This window comes from Chelon labrosus, assembly GCF_963514085.1.
Source record: "Chelon labrosus genome assembly, chromosome: 8".
Classification (NCBI taxonomy): Eukaryota; Metazoa; Chordata; class Actinopteri; order Mugiliformes; family Mugilidae; genus Chelon; species Chelon labrosus.
The window spans coordinates 727,612-741,835 of record NC_140358.1 but is presented as its reverse complement, the minus strand read 5'-3'; the positions used below and the strand labels follow the sequence as shown (position 1 = coordinate 741,835).

General features: G+C 40.2%; 1 protein-coding gene across 1 annotated transcript in view; it reads right to left on the bottom strand.

Annotated features, from left to right (window-relative positions):
- Nucleotides 1–9,041, bottom strand: part of LOC311491980 (F-BAR and double SH3 domains protein 1-like) — a gene marked incomplete at its 5' end in the record, with an annotated part of 107,086 nt that extends 98,045 nt beyond the window's left edge. The window contains 6 exons of the mRNA XM_084550075.1: nt 763–899; nt 1,680–1,824; nt 2,864–2,937; nt 3,291–3,336; nt 3,460–3,557; nt 9,021–9,041. Of these exons, the coding sequence (XP_084406201.1) occupies nt 763–899; nt 1,680–1,824; nt 2,864–2,937; nt 3,291–3,336; nt 3,460–3,557; nt 9,021–9,041 (521 nt within the window). The remainder of the gene's footprint in view (nt 1–762; nt 900–1,679; nt 1,825–2,863; nt 2,938–3,290; nt 3,337–3,459; nt 3,558–9,020) is intronic.
- Nucleotides 9,042–14,224: the final 5,183 nt, after the last annotated feature.

Genomic DNA, 14,224 nt, shown 5'->3' with positions numbered 1-14,224 from the left:
TGGAGCACTTCATGCTTCCATCTGCTGAAAAGCTTTATGGAGATGAAGATTTCATTTTTCAGCACGACCTGGCACCTGCTCACAGTGCCAAAACCACTGGTAAATGGTTTACTGACCATGGTATTACTGTGCTCAATTGGCCTGCCAACTCTCCTGACCTGAACCCCATAGAGAATCTGTGGGATATTGTGAAGAGAAAGTTGAGAGACGCAAGACCCAACACTCTGGATGAGCTTAAGGCCGCTATCGAAGCATCCTGGGCCTCCATAAGACCTCAGCAGTGCCACAGGCTGATTGCCTCCATGCCACGCCGCATTGAAGCAGTCATTTCTGCAAAAGGATTCCCGACCAAGTATTGAGTGCATAACTGAACATAATTATTTGAAGGTTGACTTTTTTTGTATTAAAAACACTTTTCTTTTATTGGTCTGATGAAATATGCTAATTTTTTGAGATAGGGATTTTTGGTTTTTCTTGACTTTTCTTGACCAAAATCATCAATATTAAAACAATAAAAGGCTTGAACTACTTCAGTTGTGTGTAATGAATCTAAAATATATGAAAGTTTAATTTTTATCATTACATTATGGAAAAGAATGAACTTTATCACAATATGCTAATTTTTTGAGAAGGACCTGTATATAAATTAGGGCATACATGTGATTTTACAGTTTCATATGCCTGTTAGAGTGAAATGTGCTTCTCTATGGTTTGCCATGTGTAGGCTTCAAGCATTCCTCTCTTTCTCTTACACAAACTGACCTGGTCTGTGCATCAGTGGCTTTCTCTCTGGCATCAATGGCAATGTGATTGAGTTGGTGGTAGCTCTTCTTGACCCTGTGTAGTTCCCGTAGAGCATCCACCACTTCGCCCTGTACCCGCTGGAGCTGTTCTAAGCCCTAACACACACCCACACACACACGCACACACACACACATACCCACACACACAAGACAACAGGTAAATAATTTTGAAACTTTTATCCTCTCAAACGAGTGCTTTTGTCCATTTATACCAAACCTGTTTCCGATTTTTTATATTTATCTGAAAGGGGTTTTCTCCATTTTGCATTTGACCTTAGCTGGAAATCCCCCCTACGGTTCTGAGATGTGGACAAGCATGTAAGTGCTAGAAATACTGTTAACATGCACCTGAACGTGCTCTTGCTGGTTTCAATCTAAATCTTGCCAGATCTTTTTAGTGTCCTGCTTGTCTTTATTGTTTTCTACAGTTTTTCTTTCTTAATTGCAAATTATTTTTCAGACATCAACCCAGTTTTGCTGGGAGTTGCTAAAAATTCGACAAAACTGGTATTTCATACCGATGAAACGCACATCGGTATTTCATACCGATGAAATACCAGTCAGTCTCCATTTATAAACATGTGATTGCATGAAAAGATAGTATCACAGTAAAGTGAGCCAGAAGGAAAGAGCTGGACTGAAAGCAGCAATAGCTGCCACATCAGTTGCTGCTTAGGCTTCTTGGCTTTCAGTACTGAAAGACACACACAGAAAGACGCACAAGCACATTCAACTGCAGTATGGCCTTGACGCATACATATCCACCCACCCACGAACACAGAGTCAAATATACACACACATACACACCCACACACAAAAGTTTGGTTGCTATTTGATGCACTTAATAGTGTTTGATCCGTGTGTATATTGACTCACTCTCTTTGCTCGTATGTCCTTTGCATTGTGGAGACTTTTGGAGGCTTGTACAATCAGTTGATGGTATTCCTCCACAGCAGCAAGGCGTAATGTGGCAGTCTGAGCTGAAGCGTCTACCATGGACCGCCACACAGCAAACACACTACTGCAAACACACACAGCAGTACCAACAGACAATCACTGATTTAGCCTCCCTCGTGCAAGTACTGTGAGTGAAACTGATCAAGTGGGACCATTTGAGCAAGACACTGAACCCTGAGTTGGAGTGTGTGTGTGTCTGTGTGAATTAAAATTTTGCCTCGTAGTTTGTTCCAGCTAAGCTGAAACCTCATTTCTCATTTCAGTAATACTTCTTTCATAACACTATGATGCTATGATGACTGCCAACTGCCTGCTGTTAGATACCTAAGGCAGGCCTGTTTGAAGTCTTGCGGCCTAGAGTTTGGGGTTTATCTGTGTGTAGTGGAAGAAATTAGTTGCATCGGTTTCTGGATGTTAACATAACAAGCAAGTTTCAGTAGGTGTTCCTATTTAAACCTCAACTTCCCACCAGTCCCCTAGAACTGAAAAAGCTACTCGGATGAGTGGTGAAACTTCTCAAAAAACTCTACATGTCCAGTTGCCTTTTTTGAACCTTTTTTGGATATTTATGACCTAGTATCTTCTATTATCCTGATCCTCTAGAGGGCTGTGGATGGACCGGAGCCTATCCCAGTTATCACTGGGCGAGAGACAGAGTACACCCAGGACAGGCTGCCAGTGCATCATAGGATTAATACAGAGAGACAAACTATTCTTACTCACACACAGAACTACGGGCAATTTAAAACCACCAGTTAACCTAATATGCATGTCCTTGGACTGTGGGAGGGTGCCCTCAGTAAAACCACACAGCCACAGAAAAGCCCCATTGGGCCCGGTTAAAACCCAGAAACTTTCTTGCTCTGAGGCATCGGTGCGAGCCACTACACCACTGTTCCACCAGCATAAATAAAATATGTAACCTTAAAATCAACTATAAGTCTATGCACACCTGTCTACAGATTTTGGCTGACACACTTTCTGTACTTGCTGAAAATGTCATCAGTTTGGGCAGCGACACTACTGTAGTGGAATAACATCACCATCATCTATCCATCCATCTATGTAAAACAGCTGTGTATAGTACAGCATTTGAGTGTTACCCAGATGTGGTGCCATCTGTATTTCCTCTTTGCCAGTCTTTCTTTTGGTAGTGGATGGCTAACCTCTGAAGAGCCTGAAAAAGCAAAACAAAAAGAAAGACAGAAAGGCCTGGTGATGGATTGGTTTTCTTGTTATTTAATTTTGACGTCTTTGTTTCTAAGCTTGCATTAGGTGTGTACACTCAGACCCATTTGAGAAACATCGAAAACAGAAACTAAAGAGAAATCTCTAATTATAATAACAATGGCATAACAGTGGTAACTGTAACACACACACACAGTCACACAGTACAGTAAGGAGTAACACAGTTCAAGAAACAACACAGCACTCTGCTATTAACATGGGAAATCAATAAATAATGGACATTTTCAGTAAACAATGAAAGGTGCCAGTAACAGTGGACTAGAATAGACTATGTACACTCACCTGACCATACTCTTTCTCTATAGCTGCTCGTTGCTTACTGAAGGACCTGGGAGAACACACAGAAAGACATGTCGCATGGTAACATGTAATTTAAAACTTATTTTGCACTTTTGCATTGATTTGTCTTGATGGAGCCTGTGTGTCTGGCTAGACACAAAGCATATTGTACCTGATCTCCTCCAGCAGTTCAGAGTTCTGGTGTTGTTTGGCCTGCAATTTGTTGAGCTGCTCTGAGAACACCAGTTTCACCTGTTGGCTCTCCTTAACCTGGACATGATCACAGTTAGAGAGGTTCAGGTACTGTCTGTCAGCTACCTCAAATGACTCACATTCTACATGATTTCCTTTGATCATGCAATTTAATCATTATATGTCAGAAAAAAAGGTCAGTTGCAGAGATGCAAAGGTACAATAAAGTCAAAGCAGGTAGCTGTCACAAAAGAAGCCCCACATTTAGATATACTGCCTCGCCAAAAAAAAAGTTGTCACCTAGATTTCACTAAGCAAATATGTACGTGCCTCCTATTGGATAATTACAGCATGGGCGATTATCTTTCAGCATTTCAGCATTATCTGGCAACAAGTTATTTAACCCCAACAGACACAATGAGTAGCTTATCATTTCTTAAACAGCCATGTTGAAAGACAGCCATGTTGTTAGTCTGTTTGAGAAAGGTCAAATCATTGGCATGCATCAGGCAGAGAAAACATCTAAGGAGATTGCAGAAACTACTAAAATTGGGTTAAGAATTGTCCAACGCATTATTAAAAACTGGAAAGATAGTGGGGAACCATCATCTTCAAGGAAGAAATGTGGCTGGAAGAAGATCCTGATTGATTGTGATCGGCGATCATTTAAACGTTTGGTCAAATCAAATCGACGAAAAACAACAGTGGAACTCAGGGCTATGTTTAATAGTGAAAGTAAAAGCATTTCCACACGTACAATGCGAAGGGAACTCAGGGGACTAGGACTGAACAGCTGTGTAGCCTTACACAGCTGTGACTGTAAAGCGCTTTGAGTACCAATAGGTAGAAAAGCGCTATATAAAAGCAAGGCCATTTACCATTTACCATTTATCAGGGTAAGAAGACAGGCAGATGAAGTGATCCACCTGTCATGCTTAGTGCATACTGTACAAGCCTGTGGGGGCAGTGCTGTGATCTGGGGTTGCTGCAGTTGGTCAGGTCTAGATTCATCAACATTATGTGCCCAAAGAATGAGGTCAGCTGACTACCTGAATATACCGAATGACCAGGTTATTCCATCAATGGATTTTTTCTTCCGATGGCACGGGCATATTCCGAGATGACAATGCCAGGATTCATCAGATTGTGAAATAGTGCTTCAAAGAGCATCATTTTCACACATTGATTGGCTACCACAGAGTCCAGACCTTAACCCCATTGAGAATCTTTGGAGATGTGCTGTAGAATGCTTTGACAGTAGTCAGACTCTCCCATCATCAAGATCTTGGTGAAAAATTGCAACGCTATATGGAAATAAATCAATGCGAATGCGAATCAATGTGAATGCGTGCTCTAATCAAAGCTAAAGGCGGTCCAACGAAATATCAGAGTGTGTGACCTTTTTTTTGGTGGTGACTTTTTTTGGCCAGGAAGTGTGTGTATTGTTAGTGTTGGGCCTGTGTACTAAGGCACTAAATATTGGGCACTAAGGCACTAAATATTGGAGTCCAACTCAGGGTTCATCATAAATAATTAATAATTATCAAAAATAAATATTTATTATGGGCGGCACAGTGGAAAGGTGGTTAGCACTGATGCCTCACAGCAAGAAGGTCCCTGGTTTGAATCCATGGGCCGACTGGGCCTTTCTGTGTGGAGTTTGCATGTTCTCCCTGTGTCTGCATGGGTTCTCTCCGGGTACTCCGGTTTCCTCCCACTGTCCAAAGAAATGTTCATTGGTGATTCTAAATTGGCTGTAGGTGTGCATGTGAGTGTGAATGGTTGTCGGTCTCTCTGTGTTCGCCCTGCGATAAACTGGCGACCTGTCCAGGGTGTACCCTGCCTCTCGCCCAATGACAGCTGGGATAGGCTCCAGCACCCCCCGCAACCCTTCACAGGACAAGTGGTTACAGAAGATGAATGAATGAATGAATGAATTATTTATTATAATTGGATCTGAATTACTAGATCACCTCGGGGCACCACCCTTCTGAGAAGGGAAAAGATAGCCAATTCATCAAATCAGTCTCATAATATTTACTAAATTGTCAATTTGGTACTCTGATTAATAATTAACTTAATATGGTAATTTCATTTATAGTTATTAACAACAAGTTAAAGTTGAAGGAATTTTGAGTTCTTGACGGTACAGAGGTTGGCAAAATTCATTCTTGTGCAACATTAAACAGGTATTTATTACAAGAATAAAAGTAAAAACATGCAATCTTACTACAATGTACTTTATACAGGTGTGTGTGTGTGCGTGTCTGGCTGTGTGTGCGTGTGTGTGTGTCAAAATGGTCGCTGAGGCCTTGAGGTCTTGAACCAAGAAAAGATGGCTGCTGAGATAGGAACACTCAGACCATGTGCTGGCTGAGCGTACGTGTGGAATGTGATAAGAGTGCCAGGTTAGAGGTGGGATGGTTAGCTTAGCATGCAAGAGACCCTGAGTCTATGTGTTGCATAATCTAAACTAGTAATCTAGTTTAATCTAAAATCGATTTAACAATACTATAACCTTACGAACGAACGATCACAACAACTCAATAAAAACAAACATCACATCAAGTCAAATTTCATAGTTCTTTGTTTAGCTTAGCTTGCATAGCTTGACTATGCCCAGGTCATACTACCAATTTTGGTGGAAAAGTCGATTTCTGGTGTGTTGCTCCTGTATCTGGCGGTTCCTGATGGAAGGGCCAAGCTGGAGTTCCAGTGCTGAGAGGCAGTCTTTGCCGTGTGTTCCTGATGGCACACGTTGGAGGGAAACTGGCCGCTCCTTGAAGTCCTTTGAAGTGGCTTGTTAGCAGCTCGGTGCTAACTAGCTGTGTGGCTCCTGTTGGTTGGGTTTAGCCTGCAAACCTTCTGTTTGGTGGCTAATAGAGCTGGTGCAGATTCCTCAAGCAGGATCTTGCATTGCTGCTGTAAGTAGAACAGGCCTGGTGTAGCTGCTCTTTGTTGACAGACTACATGAGGCAGCCAGCTGCAGCTGAGCAGCTGGGGGTCTCCACAGAAGAGGTGTGGAGATGAGGAGAAGAATGAGAACAATGGCCAAGCAGGGCCTTTATATGACCTGATGACCTGGAGGATTGTGGGACTTGAGGTTTCCGGTGCTTTACTTTGTTTCCAAGACAAAGACAGCCATGTGGTTAACTAGGTTAGGCAGGAGTTTCCATAGCTCACCACCAGGTTCAGGTCCCAACAGTTAGTGACAGGGCTAACTAGTAAACTAATAGAGGACATAAGTGATGGTTGGCTGGCCTCAAGGCCAAATCAACCCTCACATTTTTTGTAAAGAAAGTTGGTCTGGAGTCCCTCCAGTGGGATTTGATTATGTTCCAGCAAAGATCTGCTTGACTAATAAAATCGTTTGGGTGGGCTTTATGTGCTGATTGACAGAGGAGTAAGAGCATGGTGGCAATCCAAATCTGGTTGGTTGTAGGACTACCCAAATATCCAGAGATATTTTATTTCTCTTTAGCCCTTGAAACAAGGTCCATATTAAAATCCAAATGCTGTGTTCCATTACACTTTTTGAAGATTGGTGTCATTTTCTTGCTATCAGTGTTACTATACTGTGCAGTAATGCTTTACATTGTAAACATATTAATAACATAAATAAGACAAAGGGCTTGGTCACAACAGATGTTTACATACTGTATAGTTTATATTTAATGGCAGTACCAACTGTTAACTAGTAAATAACAAGTTCTCATTACTAGCTAGCAGCGTGTTGCTTAGTTAAATGACTCAATATTCTGTGTTTAGTTTTATTTTATTTTAACAAATGTTTTAATGTTCTGCACATGCAGAACATTAACTGTATCCATGAATCACGCACCATGACTGATGCTGTGCAAACCACAGAGCATTTTGGAATGTATCATTTAATTTGGAGATGTTTGGAAAAGCAGTTAGCTAAAACATTGTATTCCTTTATTTTTGGGTTGGAGAAGTGTCAATTCTGTTTAAACAGTTGTACCATTTTCATGTCATTTTGAGTTGTTATAGCAACTAACTATAAATTAATGGTGGTAATTAATTAGCTATTATTTAGGACTTGGACTGGGAATAGATGGTAGGTGGTATTTAGTCAGTAATTTACATGCAGACTTTCATTCCTATTTTTATTTTACTGCAGTGACATGTAAAATGGCCCACTGTGAAACGTTCTTGTTACTTGATGAAGGGATTTTATTAATTTTAGATGAAAAGTCAGAGTTTTCAAATAGTGCCTTTATAATAATGCATTTATTTTTTCATCACTAGTGTTGGTCAATATTCAGAAGGGTCCAAATTTTTAATATGTTTAATTTTTACAATTTTCCCATAAATCTGTCTATATTCCAGAACATATTGCCAAAAAGGTTTATGTAAAAACTTGTTGCAAATTCCTGTGATCCTGCTGAAATTGCTTATTAAGAAGCTGACCTGAAAGGACTTCACCAGTAACACATTTGCTATGGGCAATGTGGACGTAGACTGATCCCAGGCCACACAACACAAACTGCTTCCAAATAAATTGTATTTCATTCCTAAAATTAACATAGACCCATATACCTACATGTAATTAATTGGGTTATGTGAAAAATGAAAAAATCTGTGCAGTCATCTACGTGACTCACGTAACTCCGGTTGATTGACGGGCAAACGGATGGTGTTGGCAAAAGGTAATGCAAAAGTTAATGATGTCGAGTCTTCATCTTCAATGTGGATCAAAGTAAAAGACCAAAGAAGCCATCAGGTGCCCAGTTCAGAAAAAGAAGAAAAAAAGAAGAGGAGAAATGGGCAAAAGATAAAGGTATGCAGATTTCTATGAGTGACGTGAGTGACATGGTATTAGGATGATGCAAAACAAAACTTGTATGTAAAATACGAAATAGTTTACTGCAGGAATCTATTTTTATGTAGTTTTTTTATTTATTTTTTAATTTTTTTAGCTTTCTTCAGGGATTTTTCAAGCATGGTTATTAGATCCTGTGACAAAGGTTTTGTGCAATTTACAGTGGTGTTTATATACTGTATTTCATTTATTTATCTTGTTTTTTCTCTGTTCTTGTTACCTTTTGTATTTAAGATTACAGGGGCGGGGCGGGGGTGGGGGGGCAAGGGATGGTCCGCTTAGGGCGGAAATCTAGCCAGGACCGCCTCTGAACACAACCTAAAAGAATACCAGTTATATTACTGGTATTCCATTTCCATTAATGCAGTTAAATGTCTCCAATCATAAACTATAGCATGAGTTATGAGTTGCAGGAACTGTTCAATGCTGCAGGCACGTCAACTCAAATACATACGTTATGTTCAAATGTAAAAAGTGAAGAATCAAATGGCTAAGGAGTCAATACCTTGGAATACAATGGATGATACTGCAATATTTTGCAAATACTTTAAGAGACTGTGTATGTACTGCAAATGTCATTCATGCAACAGAACTGAAAGCAGCGGAGTGCTGGACACACACAGTGTTGAAGCAATAAGTACTCTTAACATTGTTAAAAGCTTTCTCCTTTCTCCACATCAGACTCAGCACAGCCTTACCTTTCTGGGTGGTGGCTGCATGTTTAGATAGTGATGGTGTCCCTTCTCTCAGTCATTGTCTTAGTTTGCTTCAGCCCTGGTGCACTGCTACTTCCTCAAAATTTTCTCACACATTCACATGTGCAACCCTCTCTCAATACGTCTCTTTCGTCTCATGCTCTCTCTCTCTCTCTCTCTCTCTCTCTCTCTCTCTCTCTATGTCTGTGTGTCTGCCTCTGTGTGTCACTGCTGTACTGCCTGAGGGCAGCAGTGGGTAGCGATAAGTAAATCTAGAAAGTAAAAGATTTCATTTTAATATAGAAGACATCCAAACAAGGAAGGAACACGTATGGAATTATGTAGTAATTAAAGGTTCTTTTAAAAATATCATATTATTGATTTATATCGATCATAAAGGGGTCCATGCCATGGCGAAGTCGTCACCGAGCAGGCTCCAGAGGCATAAGCGGGTCGGACACGGCCTGAAAGGAGGCAAAGTGTCTGCAGAGGAATCCTTTGGCTGACAAGTGGATGGGAGTCAGGCGGGTGGGAAGCAACGAAATTTAGTGGGCTTGTATGCGTTTACTGTGGTGGTTTGTGAGATATAAACATGTAGTGGTTGTTGCGCCCCCTACAGCAGGAATTTCGTTAAACTTGGCATGATTGTATGCAAGCATATAATAATGTTGGTTGCTACATGAAGCAAAGCCTCAAGTACTCCCAGTTTAGCCCAAGGGCACGCCCACTTCCGCCTGCCATTTTGTTCCACACCACTTTGAAAAAATTGCACCTCAAAGCAAAATCAACTTCTCCTAGCCCGTTCATCCAATTCTCACCAAACTTGGCATGTACCATTTATGTACAAAGATAATGAAAAGTTCCCGAAAGGGTTATTAATTATATAGTATATACCCAAACTTAATCAAACTTCATATCATTGATAATAATATGATTCTGTACACGCACTCCAACTTTTATGACCCTTGGTCTCTAGGGGGCGCTACAAAAGCAACATTTCAATATCTCAAAAACTGCAATAGCCAACTTCATGAAATTTGGCATACACAATGTGTAAACTATTGTGTAGATGCCCATCAAGTTGCGTGACATTACGTCTACAGGGGGCGCTACAGGTGACACACAAACATTTAATATGAATTTAAGGCCTATAACTTTTGAAGTATTCACCCAATCCTTATGAAAGTTAGCAACTGTAGATGTAACTAATGAAAATACCTGAGGAGTTAATCATAGTTTAATAACATGGTGTGATAATTACTGTTACAAAATGTATAGTAGTTAAGAGTGTGTTCTGCTTAATGTATCTTACTAACCACAGAATATTCCAGGCCGTGCAGGAACAGAAGAATGTCAATAACAGATAAAGGAAGGGGATGCAGCAGGTCGAGATGAACGTTCAGTGGACTGGTGGGAACAACAAGTCCTCCAACTTATACGACCACAGTGGTCGTTTGTACATGCACTGGAAAACGAGCCATTGGGTCGTTTTCCTTTCTTGCACTAGCGCTCCTGCCGGTAACAGGAGAGTATTGCGGATTGCGGGGATTAATCCACTACATCGGTATGTCATAGTTGGACGAATTAAGGTAAATCCAGCAAATGTGTTTAATTAACATTTGAGAACAATATAACATGTTGTCAGCTCGTTTTAATGTTGATTCGCCTTCTAGTATACTATCTAGAATTACTACGGGGGATAATTAACGTTATAAGAGCTAACGTTAAATTAAAACAACTAGCCAAAAGTTATTTTTTTAAAGGTAGCTAGCTAGCTAGCTATCATGATAACAGTTACGTAAATATGACTTTTAGAAGACGTCAGGACATGCACAGGTGAATATCATTGTAGGGGAACCAGTCGTCCTCTCAATTCTCCCCCTCTCTGGAATTTAAATTTACGAAGTTGTTTTGCAGAAGAACTCTTCTAACAGATCAACCTTTTACACCTTAGCCATAAAGGTGCCATGTCCGAACGCGGGACAGGCCCACGCTATCGGACCTCCCTGATGCGCTGGACGTCATCTGAGCCAAAAGAGACAGATTTACACTTCTTGTGGAATTTCCCACTCTTGTTTCTTGACTAATTAGTCCTGAATCGAAAGAACATCAACATGATATCAGGAACTACAAAGAATGAATTGACTCCTTTTGGATTCGAAGGACAAAGTCTAGAAGCCTTAATGTGATGTTCAATTATGTTTTAAACTTGTGATGTACTAATTTTCTTTTTCAGAGACGAATGCAAACATACCATTTTAACAGGTTTTGCCCCCCCTCTCTTGGAATGACCAAGAGAGCGAAACACTGATAAGCCGGTCGTAAATAACTTTCTTTCCCCAGAACCAGACTCTGATCTGCATTTTCGTCTGAAAAGCACCTAAGTTTTATAATATGACTATCGAAAATGTAATAACCTGGTAAGTTATATATTATTGTTCAGGAAGTGCTTACGATCACAATGAGACGATTTTGATCATTGTACGATAAAGCTAGCCCAAATTCACATAATTTGTCACAGTAAGGATGGATCAACATTGCCATCAAGTGGCTATCTTTAAAAGTATTCTCTCTTTTAATCAATTGTTGAAGTTAAAGAATGTAGAACCTTGGGTATGTTCTTATACTAATAGTAGCTATTAGTTGAAATCATAACTGTTGGAATTGTTATTTTAGAAACCTCAACCTTTTATTATTAGCAAAATGTCACTGTAAAGAGAACTTGAGTTTATTAATTTGTTGATGCTTTTGAGTTACTTTGATGTGGTCATTCTGATACGTCATCTTGTCATGTTGTAATGTTGAGTGTTGTCGCATACGAAAAACATTGCTAACGAGTCATAATGAGTGATGGAATGGTTAAATTAAATAATATAAAATAGGTTAAGAAGATCAGGCAATAAGACATCTCCAGACAAAGAACTAGGCGTGCCCTTCTCTTTCCGCGCGAAGAAAATGGAAACCCGATCCAAACACGCCCTGAATAATTAACTCATAAAACCAGAGAGACGATGCTCTTTCGCCGCACTTTCTCCGCACTTTCAACTCTCCACTTTCTGTTTACGTTTTACTTTTATTTCAGTTTTCTTCTTTACGTACTTAGTCACGTTTGTACTTAGTAACTTTAAGAACAACTTGAATATTGACAATCCGGTCCTTTTCAAGCTCTGTTTGTTTCTCGTCGGATGTTTTTCCCGACGTACGATTTTTATAGTGACTTAAATAATTTTCTAGTTTTATTCATTTTATACACTATGAACCGAAGTACTAATCAACATCGTTTATAAGTTAGCCAGCGTAGTCAGCTGGGATATCAGAGAAAGACCCAATCTCTTCGACGGATCAAGAAACCAAGAAGCTGTTGCCATAGCAACGACATCAAGAAGACGTGACGATCCAGTTTCTTTCTTCAAACACAAAGGCATTGCCAAGTGTCATCTGCCTTTGACTGAACACCTACAACACTCTCAAGCAAAGCTGGGTGTTGGAGTTGCAGATCAAGAACAAGTCCTGTCTACCGGTCCCAGGGAGACCTGCATCAGCTGTGCCGTTTCGTCACTGACCACCTCGTCACACCGACGCTCCGCCATCATCTCGTCACACACTCTGCCATCACCGACGCCGAGAAGACTCTACAAAAGTAGGCTGAAACGTTCCTACCACTTAAGACAAAGAGTTGGTGTCACTACTTTGAAACTCCCTACTAACATCTTTTAGAGAAGATTGATTAGATTAGATATCAAATCTATTCCCTTTAGTTTAGGACTTAAAACATCTCCATCTCTCACCATCGCTCCAGAAATTAGTTATTTCATACCTTATCATATTCGTTTTATTTGATTACACTCCTATATTCTATTAGTCCCTCGTTTATTCATAGTTGTCACTTTATTAAATAAATATTTGTTCACACTTAAGAAGTTGTTTGTGATGTTATTTTACGGCAGAGAATGACTGGTACAAATTGTAGTAAAGGATTCACTCCTTCAGATATGCAAATTATTTAACTGAGACTGATAAATTGATTTAAACCGTGTTCTTCCTACGATAACAGGAGGTGGTGCCCTAACGAGACAATTTAAAGGTGTAGACTACCCTACATCATGTTTGTAACCATGTTGCTAAAGCTAAATAAAGTTGTTGTGAAAACCTGGAATGGAAAAGGACAGACAGATAAGACCGGTGTCCATTGGTGCCTGTAAGCCGATTTTCAAATGCTATTATCATACTTTACATATTTAATTTTCCAATCACAGTATCTGTTGTTCCGAAGACAAAGCGTGTGTTGAAGTAGTTAAGTAATATATTAATATATAAATGCCCTATGTCTGAAATCAGGCATGGTCCCTGAGAACCTGAGGCCCTCATGACAGGTCAGAGTGATCATTGGATCATTTAAAGTGTGAAGTAGTACACAATGTACATACTAGATTGTGTACTACATGCATACTGTGTTACATAATGCACCTTTTTATCTAACTTGGCTACACTAATTTATCGCGTCATCTTCAAATACAGGCTGTTGCATACATAGCCAGGTATTATGATTACAAAATGTCTGCATACCTGAGGAATGTGTCGTTGTACATTTTCCAATAATCTTAAAGCAATTTAACAGTAATACTTAATGCTGTCTGTCTGTCTGTCTTGCAGTGGGACAAAGTGGAAAAACTCGTGGGAGCCAAAAGACAACATTCAAAGGTAACATCCTGAAATAGACAGTTACTGTGTCACAGTGATTTTGTTATTGTTGCTGTGTTGTATGCCAGTTATGGAGACTGACAGTTATTATATATTCTTTGATATAACTGCTTTATGATCTGTTTTGCTTGATCTTTGAGGAGACAGGCTACATGAATTCATTCATTCATTCATCTTCTATACCCGCTTATTCCTGTTAAGGGTCGCAGGGTCTGCTGGAGCCTATCTCAACAGTCATCGGGCGAGAGGCGGGGTACACCCTGGACAGGTCACCAGTCTATCGCAGGGCTAACATAGAGAGACAGACAACCATTCACACTCATGTGCACACCTACGACCAATTTAGAATCACCAATGAACCTAACCAGCATGTCTTTGGACGGCGGGAAGAAGCGGGAGAACCCGGAGAGAACCCACGCAGACACAGGGAGAACATACAAACTCCACGCAGAAAGGAACCAGTCGGCCCATGGATTTGAACCGGTGACCTTCTCGCTGTGAGGCAT